The sequence below is a fragment of the Scomber japonicus genome, chromosome 3 (genome assembly GCF_027409825.1).
Source record: "Scomber japonicus isolate fScoJap1 chromosome 3, fScoJap1.pri, whole genome shotgun sequence".
Taxonomy (NCBI): Eukaryota; Metazoa; Chordata; class Actinopteri; order Scombriformes; family Scombridae; genus Scomber; species Scomber japonicus.
In genome coordinates this window covers 17397627-17419579 of record NC_070580.1, presented here as the reverse complement: position 1 = coordinate 17419579, position 21953 = coordinate 17397627, and the positions used below count along the sequence as shown (strand labels likewise).

The following is a 21953-nucleotide window of genomic DNA, read 5'->3' as shown; positions in this document are numbered from 1 at the left end:
GCTTAAATTAACCTTCATTAACAGAGAGTAGGTAGGTGTGTGTGTGTGTGTGTGTGTGTGTGTTGGATAGGTCTGTTACAGGCTACTTTTGAGGACAAATTTGAGACTAAAGAGGTTAGGGGTTAGGGTTATTCTCCAGGAAATTAATTTAAGTCTATGTAAATACCCCAAATGTGACTAAACCTGTGTGTCTGTCATAGGCTACTTTTGGGGACAAATTTCAGAAACCAGTTGATTGGGAACTGTTTGTCAGCTGGGGAATGAAGCTGTGTCCTCAATTAGTAAAATGCCGATTTTGGGTCAGTGGTTAAGGTTAGAGTTAGGCAAGTAGTGGGGATGGTAAGGATTTGGGTAATTCTCCAATTAATCTAAATCCATGTAAAGTCCTCAAAAATGACCTAGGACAACACTCACAGTGTGTGTGTGTGTGTGTGTGTGTGTGTGTGTGTGTGTGTGTGTGTGTGTGTGTGTGTGTGTGTGTGTGTGTGTGTGTGTGTGTGTGTGTGCGTGTGTGTGAATCTTACATGACCCAGGCTAATTTGTGAAAGTCCAGAGACAACATTGAAGAGAGTAGTGCTCCCTGAACTAGTATTCCTCAGACTGTCTGTGTGTTAGTATTTGCTCATGAGCGTGTGTGTGTGCATGTAACTACGTGTTTGTGTGTGTGTGTGGTGCAGCCTTCTGTGCTGAAGGAGAGAGAGTGAAGCCTATTGATTATTTTAATCCTCCTATTTGTGAGTCTGTGATCCTCTCGGCTCAGCCTTCCACTGGGGGATTGCTAATGGGGCTGAACGCTTCCCTCCTCAGCCCTCTCTCCCTGTCCAATTAACTTAACGCTGGAATCTGCGAAGAGGGAGCACTGGGACTCAGAGGAGGGGAGACACTGCTGAGATACAACCCCACCAACACCCTGAAGTCCAACATCTCCCAAACCTCTCATCTGCACTACATTCAGCAAGAACCTCCTCGTCAAGAATAGTATTACCTCTCATCTTTAATTAAAGATCCATCTCCTTGTTTTTATTCTGGTGAGATGAAAATTTTCACAGGGTGACTTTGGGAGTTGGAGGATAGAAGAAGCAGAAGGTGCAGGAACAAGTCTTGTAATGGCAAAGCCACCTGCAAGCTGGTGGCTGTGATCTCAGATGTTCCAATTTGTCCAATTAATGTTTGTGTTCAACTCTGTCCAGAAACTACAATTCAGATAACTTTATTTCAGCATTATTTCATAAAACTGTTAATAAACCTGAAACCAAATTGAAATTATACATAGGCTCCACTTCTCTAAAGCTTAACTACATCGGATCTATCCAACATACTCTATTGTGTTTTATATAACAGATAGAATGCTGAGCCCTTCATTGAAGATATTTATGCCTCAGACCTTATGAACATGAGTCAAACCAGACTTCCAAACATGTATTTGTTATGTAATCTGTGGACTTTAGCAAACTCTCCACACCATCAGTCTGCTCAGTCGGTTGGTGGTAATGCCATAAGACTATGGTACAATGCAAACAAATCATTTGAAAATTTGCTTATGACCTCATATCTGCAAAACTAATGACATTCCAGCATTTAGTGCTTATTGTGGAATGTTAGCATATGATAGCATGCTAAACCTAGGATGGCGAACATTTTAATATGCCAAACATCAACCTGTCATTATGAAGATATGAGCATGCTTATGTTAGCATTTAGCCCAAAGCACCACTGTGCCTACATACTGTGTATGATTAGCTAGCATAGCTCTTGTCTTGTTATCTCATCTCAAGAAAAATGTAGGAAAGAAAAGAAACACTGTATGCATTCATGTGGCTTTCAGTCACAATCACTGGCTACATTATGGGTTGAATGAATGAAATTTTTGAGGAAAGGCCAGCAGTCTTTAATACAACATTGTTACCAAAAACATAAAACATGAGAGTTGGTTATTACATCAGTTCATTATGGGTGATATTTGTCAAAATAACCCTGACAGTGTTTGATTAATGATCCTTTTGTCACCAACCAACTACTTATGTGTTGATAAAGTGCAAATTTCACGACGTCATGGGTTCCACTGACTTTTTTGTGCGTCTGGACATGATACATATATATACCAAATTTCGTTGAAGTACGTCAATTTTTCACATTTTTATACTCGTTAGGGGGCACTATTGAGTCATTTTGCGACGGCCATTTTGGAGAACTATAAAACATCGAATTTTTCGCTGGGCCTGATGTGCGTGCAAATTGCGTGAGTTTTGGGGCACGTTTAGGCTGTCAAAAAGGCGTTTGTTTTGTGAGACGAATAATAATAATCGGTACAATTACAATAGGGCCTTCACACTGTATAGTGCTTGGGCCCTAATAATAACAATTCTTTATCAATGGTGGAAACCAGGTTATGACGAGTTTATGATGAGTCTACACCCTGAGAAGTGAAAACCTTTTTTTCTGTAATGTATATTAGAACAAGGCAAGTTAATAAGATAATAAGAATAAAGAAAGAACCGGTGCCATAGACTCAGTGACGGCAAAATAACCCTGATTTTTTTTTCTTTTATTGTGTTTTATGGTCTTCAAGTGAAGAGAAAAATCTATGCTGATTTCATACATAACAAATACACACAACTTAGCTTGCAAAGTACGGTGACAACACTGCTCGTGAACAAAGGTAACAGCGTCAGGAAACACACACAGTAGGATGCAGCATGGTACACAGTTTATGTGAAGTCACTCAGTAGGAATGTTTGTGTACAATATACAGTGTTGGGATGTTGTCTCAGTCACAGCACAAGAATGACGAGTTGATCAGAACAGATTCACATCCAAATCTCATCGGGGTACAAGCTTCAGAGTGAGGACATAAAAGTCTCCACCACACATAACCAGTGTATTACTGGGCCAATGAAATGCTCTCCTCCTGTGTGGCATTAAAACTACAATATATGTGTTTAAAGGAAGTTTTACATTGTACCCGTGTAGGCATAATATCATGTTAAATCAAAAAAATTGAACTGTTAAATATAATAATTTGGTTACATCAACATATTTATAATTTGTCTGGATGCAGATTTTAATTTACAAAGTGACATGCTTCACACAGATTGAACCTTGATCTCCATTTTGGGGCTTTTCTTTACAGCAAGTTACAACATACAAAGATTCACAGTCAATGTACTCATTTGGCATCTGGTGTCTGCATTTCATAAAATGACAATATATGCATGGACTGCTCGTATCTGAGAGGTTTTCATAAGAAATTTCTTTCAGATAGGTGTCATGTGTATCAGCTTGTTCATAAAGCTTAAGGGATTTAAAAAGTGAAGCAGTCTCATGCAAAATGAAATAGATTGTGTAAGGCACAGAAAACCTATAGGTATGGCATATGGCAGTAAAACATCAACAGTCACCAGCTTTTCAAAAAACATATTCACAGTGGTACATTCACAAAGAAAATGAACAACAGCCAGACATTTTGGGAAGTAAGTTAATTCACTTTCTTGAGAGAAGTTAGATGAGAAGATTGATACCACTGTCTGTACGATTAACATGATGCTACACCCAGCAGCTTAGTAGTTTGTTAGTAATAGTTAATTAGCTAACTTTACAAATGCTGGTAAGCAGACTTTGTTGTTTTTGAACAGTGCCAGTTTAGTGGTTTCCAGGCTTAAATGCTAAGCTAGGCTAGCTGACTACTGGTCAAAGTGTTACATTGAACAGACAGATATGAGAGTGGTGCAAATGATCTTATCTAACTCTCAGCAAGAAGCGAATGTGCGTGTTTCCCAAAATATCAAATTATTTCTTTAAGGTCATATCATATTCATCATACAGCACACTATGGATGCCAGGCTTGTGTATGGCTGAACGAGTGAGGCTGTAGAGGAAGTCTGAGCTCATTAACGGAACATGATGAAGCTCGGTCATAAGCTCTGGCTCAGGGAAAATCTCAAAGAAAATCTCAAAGATAAACCTCAGTATTGACATATTGTGTGTACTGTTACCGACAACTTGACACCCCTTCCTTAAGGTACTGTGCGGGTCAAACTAACAGCAACATGATGCTTTTACTGAAGGGTGAACACACAAATGCTTGAACACAGATATACAACACACTGGATTATGCTCATGGTGTTGGCTGTATTATCAGCTGCGATCAATATATTCATGACTTTTCTCATTTGGTGTCTACGGCCGTATTGAAAATCCATCTCACTGTGAAAGCGAGAGGCTGCAGCCAAATACACACTCTTCGATTTACAGTCTACATTCAGAGATCATTTAAGTCGATTTCAGACCGGTGGCTGAAATGGTCATCTTGTCTCAATGTAATAACTGATTGGAGAAGTTGTTGGAGAAAACAGATGTGAATGATGTGTTTTAGCCATGCTTACACATACTGTACATGGCAAAGAAAAATGATAACACAGGTGTGTGTATCAGAAGTAAATGTTAACTGATAATATATACAATATTATTCATTTTTACACTAATTCTCTTCATACTTGTTAACTGTGATCATGTTATTACGTGTTTTCTGCACTGAGCAGTATTGGAATGACAAATTACATCATGGAGGCATGGCATGTTAGATGCAGAAAGGAGAGGAAATGTTTTGCTCGATTACAGAGAGATAGAGTATAAGAATGTGAGTATACTGTCAGTCAGGGTAGATGAGGAAGCCAGAGAAGGTGCTGTATTTGTTGGTATTTCCGCCGTGAACTTTGCCCCCGTCCAGCTGTACACACACTTCGTCGCCCACGTCCAGGTGCAGGATGACGCTATTGGAGGCGTAGTCGTAGTTCTGATCTGCATCTTGAGCAATTGCACTGGCCCTCACCTAAGATAAAGACATAAGATATTGACAGATATTGAAACATTGAAGTAGAAAACAAATTGTCATCGGAAAAATAGATAATTGATGTCATAAGTGTCATGAGTATTTGTGGTCTGTGCTGAAGCTACCAACTGTCAAGTCCCTTGCCAAACTTGAGCTGGAAATAGTGCAACTCGTGGACCTCGTCTTAACCCCCAATGGAAGCGTTTAAGAGAAATTTTGTAGCCAATTAAAGTTTCCGATTTTTTTTTTTTTTTAAAGTGAGACAGAGAGGGAGGTCGAGGTTGGATCAGGTTGAACAGAGGAGGAATGAGGAGCAGTGTCTTCAGCACTTTTAAAATAGAGATGCAGTGATCCGACTTTTTCAGTTCCAATGCTGATACCTGAATTAGCTGATACCAAGCACTGATCTAATACCAGTGTTTAATTAATAAGTTGTGTGTCTCACTGAGTGGAAGAGACTAGGATCATTCTTTAATGTGTAAGGCAACATCAGGCTTGACTTAAACATCAATGTCCCAACTTTTTGGGACATTTTTGATATATATATATTTGGGCTTGTATGCCTTTATTTAGATAGTATCTTGCAAGGAGGCTGACAGGAAACAGGGAGAGAGAGGGAAATGACCTGCAGCATAGGTCCCTGGCCAGAATCAAACCAGGGACGCTGCGATTATGTGGCATGCACTCTAATCTCTCGACCACCAGGGCGCTCCCCATCCTGCCCGTTTTAAAACTAAAAAATGAAATAAATACATACATAGATATTAATTTACTGAATTGCTATTTATTTAAATAATGGTGTCTGATCGGCCCGTTGTCACCATTATTTCAGTCGAGTATCTGACTGATATACAACATCAGTATTGGTACATTTTTGTTTGTATAGTATAACCTGCACTTTTTAAATGTATTACTAAATGGCTCTGAACCATTTCATTTTACCTGAAATTAATTCTTCAATCCAAGATAACACAACCTAGGCAAAACCCTTTCTAAAACCTAAATTGACTCCATGCTGTCATAAATATGTGTGTGTGCCACATGAAGTTTTATTCAATGCAATGCAGAATTTGGAGAATGAAAACTCCTTTTCCTTGTGATTTTCCATCTAATCACAGTATCTCACCCACAACCAGTCTGTTTCCTCTATCTTGATGTAGCTGGTGCAGTTTTATTTCCTGTTTCACTCTGTGATCTTGGTGTAATGTCATCAGCACAGATGCCTTCCTGTCCACTGGGTAGATAGATGAGATGTGCAGTGATCTTTGGCCTCAAACCTCCATCTGAGAGCACAAACTTTTACTTGCTATCAATTTTTCCAGAGGATTGTTCCCCCCACTACTGAGTCACCTGTTGTAGGAAAGACTCTAGGGATCACATGGGTCATTTTTGGGACGACATCGGTTCATTTGCCAAGCATTTCAACAGCAAACATGCACATAGAAACATATTCTTCCATTCATAAGTTAAAGGTTTGAGCGACCCCTTTTAACTGCTAAACATGGACATTGTCATACTACTATATATACACACACTAGAGTGTACAAATGATACAATAATCTAGCTCCTATGACACAATTACAACAAGAACCTGACATTATGAGCTGGGTCTGTAATGGTATGACCAGTCCTTTTAAAGGAAGTCAATACATCAGATGATAACCGTACATGTTTACATAACATATATGATACAACTGAGCATGGGACTAATGATGTTTCCATGTTCCAAGATGATAATGCTCCAATACATGCCGTTACATAAATCAAGGAGAGTTTTCATTAGGGCCAGGATGAAGTCAAACGCCTGCAGCCTTCTGTATAGTCATTGAATGTAATGTCATGTCTCCCTCTTAATTAAAGAATTGGTGGCCTTTCCTCCAGGATTTATTTTTAAAGTGGGAAAACAGCTGCTTTGATGTTGAATAGGGCACCCTTATTGATGATACTGTTAGGTGTTTCTGTTTTTTTGTCCAGCCCCATTCTGTTCCAACTCCTAAGTTGTTTTTGCACACAGTAAGCAAATCTGTTTATAATGAATTGTGCTATCATTGGGTAAGTAACCAACTATTCAAGCAGACGATCCATTTAATAGTGGAAAATAAAGTACACAAGCGCATACATATTAATGAATGCAAATATGATAGCCTACTCCATCCTTGTCTCCTGCTCCGAGTCTGACTAAGGATATGGTCATCAAGCTTCCCTTACTCCCTTGTGATCACAAAGACAAATCAAGTAAGACTCAGCTACCCATTTCTCCTTATCCTCTATTCCATAATGAGTTTTTTTGCCCATTGTATCAATATATTTCTTTGTATAAGCATTTATTCCATGTCAAGAAGGTGAACATTTTTATTCCCCTCCACGAGACAGAAATGAATCAATACATTTCCTTTGTTTTAATTCAACTCACATCACTCCATTAATTATTGTCTCTTCCTTCTACGCCTCACACCCCCTTCCATCATCCCTCTCTCCATTCGGGACCCTTTTGCTATCTCTTCATTCTGGACCCATCTATCTATCTTTTTGTGTCCTTACACTCCAATGGGATGCAGGTCACGCACACATTTTCTCTCCTCGCCATGGCAGTGGTGGCGCGAGCAGCGACTAAGTGTGTCCCTGTCCAGTCTAAATCGGATTGATTAACGGCGTGCTGCTGTGGCAGGTCTCCTGAGAACATCCCCCTCGCAGCAGCCCTCACCCTCACCCTCACCCCTCCCTACCTCCAGATGCGTCAGGGCAGGCTATACACGGATGCAGCCTACGGTAATTGGTAGTCGGACAGCCATGGCAGCTTCCTGCCTAATAGGTCCAACTCCTCAATAACTCCATACAATCACAATCAGTGGGGGCACCGGATAGGCTACAGTGGTCAAATGGGCCCATGACATACTAGCAGGAGATCAAGATAAGATCCCATGAAACACACACACACACACACACACACACACACACACTCTCTGTTCCACTCTTCTCTTTGTTTCCTCTTTGTTTTTTTGTTTTTTATAAACCTCAAGTGAACACCTGAGAAAAAAAAACATGCAGCATATGAGACATTTTGTTATTTGATACTGCAGACTGCTTTGCTCTGAAGGGACTAGAACAATTCTCCTGGGAAGATCTAATAGGTTTTAGGAAAAATATAAGAGTAAAGAGATTCTGACATCTTGTACATCCAACATCTGTCTACATGGTTGAACGGCAGGATTCCCCTGACATTATTTTACAGCTGAGCTGGAGCCTGACAGGCTGCTGTAACTTGCTGTGAACATACAGTATAAGATTACAATTAAAACAGCTTTTCTTCTTTATATGTGCATGGACATAATTATTATAGGCTCTTTTGATTATACTTCATGCAGCATATTAAAAAGACAGCTTTTATTTAATGAATAATGACTGCCTACCTGCATCGCCCACGTTTAAGGGTCTTAACAAAAGTTGCAGCAGTGATATTCACACCACCTCACTAAAATGGCTTTTTAAACATGAACACCAGTTAATTATATTTGCCTGCCAAAGGACACAATGTTATTTATGGCTTTTTATGGTTGACTTCCTTATGAGCCATGTAGGTTTACTTAGCCTCGACTCAGACAGTGGAGATGCTGACATTTAATGTGTTATGTTTATGATTAATTCATGGTTGCATTCTACTCCTATATACAGTAACCTGGTGGACATGTTAGTTATTTCATGCATTTTATGCACATATCTTTAAGAGTGTGACATTTAAAACATTAGCACAGCCATAATCAGTATTATTGCTGCAGTGGAATATGAGTATAATCATAAACTGGTTTTGAAAACATTGTTTTTTCTTGGACTGCAGATGAACATTAGCTGGCTGGTTAACACGGGCACATTTACACAAATGTTAATGTGTGTCCTCCTTATAAATAAAGAAATTATATTAAACTAAATGTCATCTAAGTCTTCAATAAAAATAAAAAACGTATCCATATAACTTGCAGCAAATATGTTGAACTATTAATTAATTATTAGTAATGTTTCTTGGCTATAAAGAAACATTACTAATAAAGAAATAATAATAATAAAGAAAATATAAATCTGTAGTTAACATTAACTTTTTTTTTTAATTAAACATGAATTTACATTAAAAACATGCAATGAACATAAAACACAGTGCATTGATATAGATTAAAATAATTCACAGTGTGTAAAGTAATACAAATTAGCACCACCATAACCAGCTACAACAGCAAAAGCTTTTTATGTACTAATTAATTTGTATTAACAATCTAATAATATAATATATCATTTATCGGCCAAAAAGGAACATTTATATTGAAGCACATTTTGCTGATGACACATCTGGCTTTTATTTCAGTATGACTTTAACACATTGTTGTGTTGCTACTTCCACCAGTGTAGAGAATATTCAAATTTCTTGCAGAGTGTTGTGACACTAAGACCAGCACAGATTAATCTCAGGTTCGGCTGTCAGTAACAATCACAGTGAAACCTTGTTTTTTTAAAGCGGGCAGGAGACATTGGGGCTCTGGGAGTGAAAACAAGAGGGAAAAGCAAATCAGGATTATTGTCAACACTGGCGGAGATTGATAGCGACAAGGGAGTGAATTTCTGTCTGTTGGCCCAGCGCTGTTCTGACTTGATCTGCTAGTGTTTGGGAGAAGGGAGACCCATGGGACAATAGAGAAGATTACACTGCCTCCACTTTTCATTAGGGGGGCAACATTAAATGGTGAGAGAGACTGAGAGAAGTGGGAGTAGAAAAAAAGGAGAAATTGACAGCACAGATATAATTCACTTGCAGTGTTAAATGCTCAATAAAATCTGCAATTTCAGCTGCGTGCTGCTGATTTGTGTGACATATTAAAGACATATTTCTAATTTATTTAGCCTATGATCTCTTTAATTTTTATGCACATCAACCCAATATTAAAGTGAGTGTTCATAAATTTAATGTCTGAACTTAGCCTCAGATAGATGGAGGACATGATGAAAAAAAAAGGACAAGTAGTAGAGTAGGAGGGTGTGATAGTGGACATTTGGATAATGACACACAGATGGGTAAGCAGCTGCGCGCACTTTTAAGCACATGATTCAGGTGAAGAAAGCCAAACTTGAGAGAGGGGCTTTGAGTGATGGGGAAGGGGCTTGTTGGATAACTAACTGATCAAGCATGCCTGTTTCAGATGAGAGGGGGTGGGGGATAAATGAGGTTGGGGGTGGTGGGTTGTCCATGTAGTGTGTTATTTTTTCAGTTTTGTTTTGTTTCGCAGTGGTGCCTTGATCCTCTGGTAATAAAACTGACAGGATTCATTCACTGTGATGTACAGACCTCTCAGAGCGGAGCGAGGCGATTGAGATGGGGTCTCTTAAACCTACCTGAGGGACCTCTGAGGGTGAACTGGGAGAAATCGCGATGGAGAGAAGAAGTGCGATTGAAATGGCCTCTTTGTGTAAAAGCTGCTGTGTTCTCTCTGCCTTCATCTGTGTGTACCGGCCTGAGGTATCCTGTTTCTATTATGCAGGTCAACACGTAACCCTTCTCCTGCACTGCAGACTCACACACTAATTGGCATACTAAATGCTAATATTTTGCCATGACACTCAAGACCCAAGGTGTCAAGATGTTGATTAGAAAGTCTCTAATTGGCTCTAGACTGAAACCTTTGAGGGTAGAGGAGATGCCTTAATTGGTTATAAATGGGACTATGGATGATCTACCTGCAGAGCTCAAGTAAAACTTCAGCACTGAACTTACAGTAAATGATACTATTCCTTCATGACTGCCTCATAATAAATGTGTGTTTTACAAAAGGTGTGTGCACATTCATCTGTACACACACATAGAGCGTAGATACACAGCATGCAGGGACTCATATACACTCAAAAGTGACTAATTTCCTAAAACTCACTCATCATATAAAGTCAGAGGTGAGGTCAGAATTTAATAACCCTCAAACTCCAAATACACCTGCTCTTAAAAATGTAAATAATCTGAGTTACATTTCGCATGGTTCATGTTAGTTCAAAAAACGCTGTTATCAAACACTGTAAAAAAAAAATGCTGTGTATTAAAGAGACAAGACCTGCTATCTTGATGAGGAGAAATAATGATATAATGGGGAAGCAAAGGGAAAGCACAACAAAGGCATAACAACCAGCCGAGTCGTTTTAGCCAACAGAATATAATGGCCTCAGCCATTATAAAAGAAACATACAGTATAGTCAAATAATGGCCGTGTGCATGAACATACACATGAATGTGTGTTCTGGGAGGAAAAAGAAAAGAGGAGAAAACAACGAGAAGCTGCAGGCCATATGAGTGGATTCTCTTTGTTTGCTCAACAGAAATGTTGTATGGAAGGACAAACTCTTTTTAAAAATCTTTTATCACCAAATATTCCCCATTATAATGTTAGGCCATTGTGTCAGATACTAAAGGAGTGCAACACACAGAAGATTAGTCCAGATTATGAAGACACACAACTGTTGGGGGAGAAAAAACACAGCTGGGAAAGTGCCAAAATAAAATAAACTTAAAACTGTCTAATGAAGTGCCACATGAAGCCCATATTGACACCTTGTCTGGCAAACTGTAATTAGCAGCTTCCACCTCTCACAGTAGCCACATCACACCTACCTAGTAGAGGCGAGCGGTTCCTGTCTTATAATTGAGTCCAAGCTTGTCATCACCACATCTTTCAAGTTGTATATTTAATTATGTGTATAATAATTAACACACAGATCTTATTAGTTATTTTTTATGTAAACACATAAAGCGTAGTTTCCAGATAGGCTTATAGGTAAATCAGAAACTGTGCTGTGTGGAGTGTTTATGGTATTCATTATGAAAATGATTAGTTTGCAGAGCATTGTCTTTGCTCTCAAGCTTAATCCAAACCCTTATTTAACTTCACTGGAATTAATGAGGTTTTAATAAGACATTATTCTCTACACTACAATAACTTCCAACATATGCACTTTTATCCGAACCTGAACATCTGTTATTTTAACCCATGCACTGATCCAATAAGCTTAATTCTCCACATTTAATTCAACTTCCCTTCCAACCTTTACACCGTAAATTGTTAAGGCTGAGCCACAATGGAGCACATGTCAGAGCATCTTCTTGGTTTTTAATAAGGCACCGGTTTGTCCACCGGTCTCATCCACCAGTAGGTCAGATCCAGCGTAATGCCACTGCCACATAATGAGTGTCAATAGCAGAGCAGCGTTTTAGCACAAGATGCTGAAACACTGCTATCATCAAAACGTGTGTGTGTGTGTGTGTGTGGATGTTTGTCTGTGTGTGGACGCCAACAACTGGCCAACTGACCAACCCAGGTTTGCCCATATTGGACAAGCTATAAATATTCATGCTCTCACTCCTTGCTCATCACTGTAAAGGGCAAAGTACATATTGGTGGTGAATTATATATCCATTGAAAAGGTCATCTACCTCAACACCAATCTTTTGATGAATTATGGGACATGAAGTGTGAAGAGGATTCCTTTCATTGAGTCATTCAACTCTACAAACTTGGCGCAAACTTGCACATCAGCAACACATTTCATCAGCCACATGATCAGCAGGCAACATGAGAGACATGTCTGATTTGTTTTATGTACGTCTGATTATATTTCTCTATCCCCCATCAGAGGACAGAGGACACGTCTTTTTCCTCCTCCTCCTTTGTCTACTCTACTATGAATATCCATCCATCCATCCATCCATCCATCCATCCATCCATCTCTGTCAGGCCACTCGCCTGCGTCCTGCCTGTCTCTGCAGTAATGTCTCCCCAGGATGTGTCTTATTCTCAGCTCCGTTTGACAAGACATTGATCAACACTGTGCATATCAGACTGACAATGCTTGTATACGCACACACGTGCACACACATGTTCTCACATTCTGGGAAACACTACTGGCAGAAAGACCAAGAGATTTAGAGTTATGTGATGTTTTAGGAATAGACTTATTATTGTTTAATTTGTACAAAAGTGTGAAAATAGTTGTGGAGTTAAGGGTGGGGTAAGGGGTTATACGCCTTACAATTTCCTGGCCATGTCTTGGATATGACTTTGTTTTTCGTGCTGATAAAAAACAAGATATAATTTATTAATAGTGTTCATTGTGAGTTTTAGAGGTGCTGTGTGGCAGATTTTGTTTCTTTTTGGATAAAGTGTTTGTCTTTATACTACGCTAACAATTGGCCTCAGCTACCCATTCACCATATAAACATGAGAGTGGTCCAACAAGTTTTCCAAATTAAGTTATTAAAGCTGAAGTTCATAAATAAGACCACGCCCCGCTCTGTCTCACTAATTCAAATCACCTGTGCCACACTAAACTAATCGCATGTGTATACCTATATAGGTGTGTCTAGCCTTTTTCTTTCCTGTTTTTGTCAATTCTCATGACCCTCCCCCTAAAGCCCAAGGTCACAGCACGAAGGTCCAGAGATGGAGCTCTGGCTGTCCTAGGTCCTTTCTGAGTTTGCACGTTCTCCCTATGTTTGCGTGGGTTTCCGCAGGGTGGTCCGGTTTACCCCCATCAAAGACATGCATGTTAGGGTCTATACTTCCATCTAACTAGTTTTCTTCTCCCTCTTTCAATATAGGACCCACTGGGGGATGATGAAGCAGAAAGCTCACCAAGACGTGCCCCCACCCTGAGTCTCAACCCCTGGGTTCCCAGATGCACCAGCATCACGACTCCCCGATCATCCCCATCCAATTGACCCCTTTAATCCCTCCCCTCCTCCTCCCATCCCATGGTACATGACCTCCACCAACCTTTGGCTCCTATTCATCCCCCCAGGGACCTTCTTCATCTCTTTCCTCTACCCCAATCATCCCACTGCAATTGACCCTCATCTAATTCTTCTCAAAATCTTCTTGCCAATTCCAATAAACTATTCTTTTAAATACCGCACAAATGGTGGTCTTTGTTAGTGAAATTAACTAACAAATACATTTTTGGTGCTCTCCAGAATGGCACATATAAGCATCTTACTGATCTGATGCCACTATAGACTGGACAACATCTCCTTTTAAAGATTAAAAAGGCTTTCTTATCTTACATTGCTATGGTTAAGGTTTAGGCAAAAAGAGCTTCTTTTTAGATCAGTTTGACTTTACACTTGTTTACAGTTGGAGAATTACTGTGGTCACGGTTAAAACAAATCATTGTGGATTATCAGTTGGAGACACCAAATTACCATTTTCATGATTTACCTGTATAAAAGTCCAACATTGTGTTGACCGACACATCCACCCCAAACTCCATCTGTGGACTTTGTGGCTCTATTTTAATGTCACAGTACTCTCTCCATTGCTCCTGAAGGACAAGAGTCATAATTACTAAGGAATTTCACCCTGAGACTGAAAATGTGATTGCTGTTGTTAGCCTTTGGAGCCATTTATAAACAAACTAATGTGACCTCAATCTTTGTGGCAAAAGAATGTCACACAATGTGACTCACTGACATGTTTTTAATAGTTTTTGGACAATGACAGAGGTCTACAGCACAGAAGCATACACTATGTCAGATTTGGATAAACACACAATACTTGTAAGTAGGATCAGTTAGTTTGGCTCTGCACATGAGATTTGTTGAAAATAAGTCAGAATATAGAAAATTGCCTGCCACATCTTTTGGTGGAAAGAAAGATCTTACTCTCAATGAGAAAGTGAAGGGCATCCCAAAAAGCCAAATTATCCCTTTATAGCACGTCTTCACAAATAATGTAATTCTTACAATGTTGTTTCATAGTGCACAAAAAGTCATCAAAACTACATAAACAAAAATTCTCATTGAGAGAGATTGATACATGATACAAGATCAAAGGAGTAAATCTTTAGCCATTTCTAATTTGACAAAGTTTTTCAGTGTCATCCTTGAGGTTTTCCTAATTGAGCCAACAGGTTCACTCTGCTACAAGATCACTTCTCTATTCACAGACAAAAACAACGAGTGCAATGAAACTGTGAGGGCAAGATCAGCACTGAATTGGGTTAAATAATTTAGTTGATGGAAAAGATAATTAATGGGAAAGGAGTCAATAGCCAGTGTGGATGGTAAAAAAGCGTGTGTGTGTGTGTGTGTGTGTGTGTGTGTGTAAGGGTGGGGCACAGGTGGAGGGGAGAAGATCTCATCTAAAGGGTATGAAAGATTTAACAGCAGGAGAAGACAGGAATGACAATGTCTGTGAAAGCACGCAACAAACCAAGTCCCCCCAATTATCTCTGGCATTTACTGTCATCTTTACTCCGCACTTTATGCACATTCTGTCAAATCAATGAAATGAGGAATAACTATTTATGGAATGATCGGTCACAAAAAAGATTTACTGAGTAATGATGTGTGGTTTGAGACACTTTGTAAAACCCAAAATGGTGAGAAAATGTGAAAAAAAAATCAGAATTGTACTGAACCTGTAATCATTTTGATTTATAGTGCTCATATGTTAGTTAGTAGGATAACTCAAAAACATGAGAAAGTATTAATACTAATAATCTATCATTAGTGAGACCACAGAGCATGAAACACAAATAAAAAAAATATATATATATTTATAATAAAATTGCAAATTAGTACATTTTGAACATTTCTTGCTCTCATGAATTATTGCACTCATTTCACATCCATCTGTAAGCATATGTAGTTGGTGCAGATTAAAAACATTTGTATTACTAATTTGGTGGTACAATGTGCTCCAAATGTATTGACTATTTTGAAAATCAATATTACAATATTACATTCATTTTTAAGCCAACATACCAAACACTATTTGCTGTTTGTTTTGTATAATTATAATTTTAATTTCTTTGTGTTTGTTCTAGTAAAACAAGCAATTAGAAGATGTCACCTTGTGCTCTGGGAAATTGTGCTGAGCATTTGTTTTCCACTTCACTTCATTTTTTAAATATTTCACAGACTAAAAGACTAATCAACTAATTGAAAAAATAATTAGCAGGTTAATCGATAATGAAGATAATTGTTAGTAGCAACTCTAAATTGTACTCTTAAATGCATCTGGATCCATATCTGCACAAAATAAACACTGTGATAGATCTCTTTTCATGCAATTAGGTGCAGTAGAGCAAGAGAAAAATACATTAAAAATTCCTAGATCTACAACAATGAGTTCTGTCTTGGATCACAGCCTAATTTTCCACACAATTTTCATTGTAATCTGTTGACAGGTATTTGAAGTTGTATATTAACTTACAAACAAGGCACATGTCTGCTGCCGGGATTGATTCCCGGTCAACAGTGTGCAATGATATTTTTTAGGTGGCAATTAACACTATTATTATAGTGTTATATTGCAACACTCTTTAGGAAGCCAGCGTGGCCAGCCACATGTCCTTGTTTCTGCATGTGCAACTCCCAATGGTTGGTTGCTGTGTGGCATAAACCTCCCTGTAAAGCTCATTGCTGGAAATTCATTTTAAAAATGTGTTGCGGTGTATGTCTGCCACCCTCCTCTGGACAACAAGACGGTGAGCGGGGCCTAAAAAGAAACTGAAAATCCAAATTGAAGACAGACCCTCCTTGGCTCACAGGTATAATGCTCATATAATGATCCACTATTTCAAACTGGCATTTTTGCATAAGATGAATGGAAATGGTTGTCACCAGTTACCTGATACATTCTTACAGTATTCTAGTTTTTTGTAGATGGAGATCAGTAAAGCGTATCAATGGACAACAACCCAGCAGGGTGATGGTCTGCTCAGTAGCAACAGAAATGTGTAAAGAAACTGCTACTGTTGTACTACCAATCACTGCCTAGTTTGACTTGGCTTGTAACAATGCAAAGCATTTCTTTTTCTTCTTCTAAGATAATCCCCAGGATGTCACTCTTTTGTTCAGCAGCACACTTGTCAGAATCAGAGCTCCTTAGCAGAGTGAGGGCTTAGTACTTCAAGCTTGTCACGGATCTCCAGATGGAAGCATTTCAAGGCTTTTTCCAGACATTTGTACTTGTTTATTTATTAGTGTTAAAGTCAAGTTCCTCAGAGGACAGTAGCCAGCTGTTGCATTTTGGCAATGTTCCACCAAGACGTAGAGGATTGTTATCCCCTTGATCGCTTGGCTGTCACTCTCTCTCTTTCTCTCTCCCAGCCTCACTCCCTTTGTTTGCAAATTGTACAATTAATTACAGTTTTCCGTGTAAAGTAGGCCTTAGTCACACCTCTGTTTCTCCTTTGACTCTGCCTTTGCTTCTTTGTTCCTCTAAAGAAAATCACATACTAGTTTTTGTTTTGTTTTTTTGTTTTCTGATTAACATGCATAATCACACAGAGTTCCTCTCTGTACAGCATGGGTGATTTTATTTTAATTCTCAGCTTTTGCTTTAGACTTTTATTTGTCTTCTTTAAATGTAATTGTTCTTCATGGTGTTTCTTAATGTTATTTTCTTTAGAAACATTAAAACATGCTAACATATGAATGATAGTTAAACTATGAGACAATAAAGTAAAATGCAGTTTAATTAAATGACCTTGTAATAAATAATTGAAACTAGTTTTTGTTGATCCTATGTTGGACATGTGTTGCTTATAGTATTTTCTAACGAGGTACATTAATGTGAGCCTGTTCTCCAAGAGAAGCGACAGCATCAGTTGTTTAAACCATTATTTATGCCTCTTAGGGGCCACGGACATAATACTGACATATTATCATCTTTTAGGTTGATATGGCAAACAGTTGCTCATTGACATTTTTACTAACATAAAAGTGCAGCCAAGGATCATAACCTTTGTTAATAGTGAGCCATGTGGTTTACTCCAAGTTTGGACAAAGATGGACATTTATTTATTTAAAACAGACAGATAAACCAACACCATGGGAAGTTTTAGAGATTATAGATTACAGATTAAATATTGAAGAAATAACATCAGAAGTTGGTTTTTTTAATTCTATGAATATGGACAAAACCAAGTTATGTCGATACCCGCACTGCTGCACTGCTTTCTGTAGTCTCACAAAATACTTGTAGAGTCATCAAGGTTTCAACTTCTTACAGATATTCTGAACTTCTGATAAATCCAAGGAACGGGCTTTATTTATTTAATTCAAAAAGACCACTGAAAGAAATACTGAATGAGAGATTGCATTGATGCTAGGTGAACAGAAGCCAGACCAGATGTGGCATCATGATTTCAGCTCTTGTGTGACGTTGTTATAGAAACATTAAGTCCGCAGAGGAGGGATGTCGGTGTAGATGATTTTCTCAACAAACTGCTAGACCACTGTTTACTTCCTGTTACTTTATGGTCAGTGTTTGTTTTGACCATGACCACGTTCCCTAACCCAAACTATGTAACCATGAGGATGAAGGTTCCCTGATCTGCTGATTGCTGATGCTGAAAATTAGTACCAAGTAGTTAACCATGATGTCATCACATCAGAGAATTGTTTTGTTTTTGCAGTGGCGTTTTGTAAAGGTTTAGGGAAGCACTGACAAATAATGTCATCTTGTCAGTAGACGTGTCACACTAATATGTTTTTCTATGTTTTAAAACACCTAACTTTTGCTACATTTACACCTACATTTACACCTAGTGTAAATGTGTAAATGCACTACTCTATTCTTAAAAAAAATACTGCTGACCAGGACAGTGTTTGAGTCTGGATGGGCGGAAATGGAAACTTTGAAAAATGTAACATAGACACCCACATTAGCATCCTGACTGGGTCAGTCATGATACGTCATATCCTGATTTGTGGTCTCACTTACTTTTCATCATTGCTGTTCATCCTCCGTATTAAGTATTTTCTCCAACTAAGCAACCGACCACACAGTAGACAATCTGCTTCCTGTTTACACCAATATGCATATGTGTGAATGGTCATGTGACTTGCATTTTTAGGTGTACTGGTAATGGAAGGAGAGTATTTCTGAGATGGTGCAAAGACGCTTGTGTAAATGGATATCATTTTCATTTTAAAAGGTATTAGTGTGGATGCAGTCAAGTATTTTCACCCAAATCTTATGTGAGTTTGTGTCAAAAGATCAAATAACACACAAACAAACCCACCTAACTTCATACACACACTCACCTGCCCATTCTTCTTCAGGTCAGCCCACATGCTCGTCCCATCACCTCCTCTCATCAGCACGTGGTAGGTGAAGTAATAGATGCCAGGCAGAGGACAGGTGAACTTGCCGGTACTTGGCTCATAGTAGTTCCCTACGTTGGTCACCACGTCATCAAACTTAAGTATTTCACTCCCTTCATGTTGTTTCCGTAGGCCGGCGTAGAAGGCGATCTTGGGACTGTAGACCGAGGGGCTGTAGCCGCCAGGTCCAGGCCCTGGTGGACCAGGTGGGCCAGGCTTACCGGGCACTCCAGGTGGCCCTTTGGGACCTGGAGGACCAGGAAGTCCAGGGCTCCCTCTCAAACCCTGCTTGCCCCTGCGGTTTGGGAAGTCTGGGGGCTGCGGAGAGACAGCTGTCAGCTCTCCTTGTGGGGGGGTGAAAGTGTCACACACCATCTTGCAGCTCCCAAGCATATCGTAATGCATGCCCCCTCCTCCGGACCCTCCCCCTTTGGTTGTGTGAACCAATAGGGGAATGGCCACCAGCAGGACCAGGACCATGGCCACGCCGACTCCAGCCCCGATGACACGTTTTTTTCGGCTGAGCCGGGAGGCGGCCAGCGTGAGGAAGTCCTCCTCCCCCTTCACTGGAATTGTTGTGCCGGCCAGACTGAACTCTGGGTAGAAATTAACTACTGGATTGAGAAGGTGAAGGAGGAAAATGTGTGATTGTTTGTATATGTGTGTGTGTGTGTGTGTGTGTGTGTGTGTGTGTGTGTGTGTGTGCGTGTGTGCGTGTGTATGTGTGGATACTCTAAGAGCAGGACAAGCAAGTCTGAAGCAGGAAAAAATCAAGTATGAAGAACGACAAATAGTTTTTTTCCATTTCTTAATGTTCAGCACATTTAGTTTGTATCCTTTTACTTTTCAGTTTTCTCGGGTGCACAATGTCTAACAGATTTCAACCTATGTGAGATCATACATCACTTTATGGGCCAAAAATAACATAAATTTCGTAAATGTATTTGTCCAAAACGAATGTCACCGTTGAGCTGTTGGATTTTTAGGCCACTGCTTCGTTATCCAGCTGTGAGATGGTGGGAGCTCCAGTGAAAAGCTTTCAGTTGCTCAGGCGGAGAGCTGTCAGGTGGGGTCTACAGTATTCCCACTGGAGTTCATCTCACCCACCACATATGGGGAAGGGCGCTCACTTGTTTGTCCAGGAATAAGAAGAAAAAATGAAGGAAAATGTTAAATCTCTGCTCTTTTCTTCCTTCCTCCCTGCCGCTTGTTTTTGTTGATGGGCTCGGACTTATCTATGTGTTATTTAAAGCAGTCTGGATTAGATTTATCTCAAAAAATCAACTCCTCCAATCAACCAAAAAATGTGTTACAGATCAAAAAAAGACAGAATCTGAAGAAAAGGGCAGGGCATTGTATGTGGAAATTGTTGTTTGAACGTCATTTTACGTATCACAGCAAATCACTGGATCTCTAAGGTCATCTATAGAGGGGAAAAAAGGCACATTTATAAACACATGGACTCATAAAACCATACCCCTTTGCTTTAACACATTAACTTTTAATTTAAAATGTGGAGAACATTTTGTAATTTAGAAGTAAAATATATTTATTTATATACAGCAATAAAAAATATGGTAATGTGTGACTGTCTACAGATAGATTATGGATTGTCTACATAAACATCATTATTACAAGTGTCAAACCTTAGCAATAATCAATAAAATTAGTGGTTTCACCGCTATATTTTATTATTAAAGGCCTATTTACCACCAAAAACTATAATTGCAATTTAATCAAAAATCTCACTCCAATTTGAATAACAGGCTACCAATTACTAAAAAGGGAAGTAGTGCACAAACATGTTAGATCAACTTACCAAGTTTTTTTCTAGCCTTCTTTATGTCTTTTCTTCCCGGTTCTGAGTTTTACACGCTGTGCGGGTTCAAGTGGCGACGCTGCAGAAGAACTGATCCAGGACCGGTATGCAGTCTTGCCGACGCTGAGCGCTTTCACTGTCTCATCGGACGAAGTTGCGCTGCGATGCAAACTCAGTCACACAAATATCTCAACTTGCAGCATGTCATTCAGGACTCCTGCACGGTGGCCCGACCGCATTGTCCAAAAATAAAATCAAATAAAAAATAACGCCCAAGGCTGCAGCGCTCACAGGCAATCCGACCAGAGGTAAAAAGTACAATTATTGTTGCAAAACTAAAACCTGCTGACGAGCTACTTTACGCACTTTCGCCACACTAAAATCCAGGTGCGGAGCGACTTTATTCGCAGAGCAACAGTTCACTCACTTGTTGTATTTTCCGTCCTGCTTCTCTCTCCTCCTCAGCATCTGCCTACTATTGCTCCCCCGCCCTCCCCAACACACACACACACACACACACACACACCACACATACACACACGCGCGCGCGGTCAGATCCACCGTCCCATCCTGCATGCGACCTTTTCACAAATCAAATGACTACACCTGTTTAATATTTTAATCACAAGATGATGTCGTTTTCAAATACTGAACATTTATTCGCACCATAGTTACAAACAAAGATTGATGTTAATTCATATTCTTACAGGAGTCACCTCTAGTGTTTTTCCCCCTCTGTGATAATGTTGTAAATTTCTTGTAAAATGTGTGCAGAGATGACCACACTGGAGTCCCTTGCTCCAAACACTATGAATTAGCCTCAAGATTGTCAAGCAGGACGCAGCTACTTGTGGAGCTGTGTTTTGGAAAATAGCAGGTGTGAAGACGCGAAGTGTGAGTACAAAACGCGGGCTACAGATGTGAGACTGGCACACGTCATGCATCATGGTGAAGAAGTGAAAAGGATTAGGTGAAAGCAGGAGAGCAGTGTTCTCAGGGTTGTTGTCAATGTCTGTGTTTCTGTAGCTTTCAGACCTCGTTAGAGATGAAAGATGTATTGCTGCTGACACCCCCCCCCCCTCTCCCCTCCCCTCCTCCTCTTCATGGTCTCTTTCTCTTCCTTTCTCTCTTTGACTTTACATTTAGGCTGTAGCAGACATAAATAAACTAGC

General features: G+C 39.5%; 1 protein-coding gene across 1 annotated transcript; it reads right to left on the bottom strand.

Moving 5' to 3' along the window:
* Positions 1-4648: 4648 nt before the first annotated feature.
* Positions 4649-19463, bottom strand: c1ql4b (complement component 1, q subcomponent-like 4b). Its single transcript, XM_053316108.1, has 2 exons — positions 18903-19463; positions 4649-4828 (listed from the first exon to the last, which is right to left on the bottom strand). Exons 1-2 carry the CDS (start codon positions 19440-19442, stop codon positions 4649-4651), a joined length of 720 nt encoding a protein of 239 aa, XP_053172083.1. The 5' UTR covers positions 19443-19463.
* Between the last annotated feature and the right edge of the window lie 2490 nt (positions 19464-21953).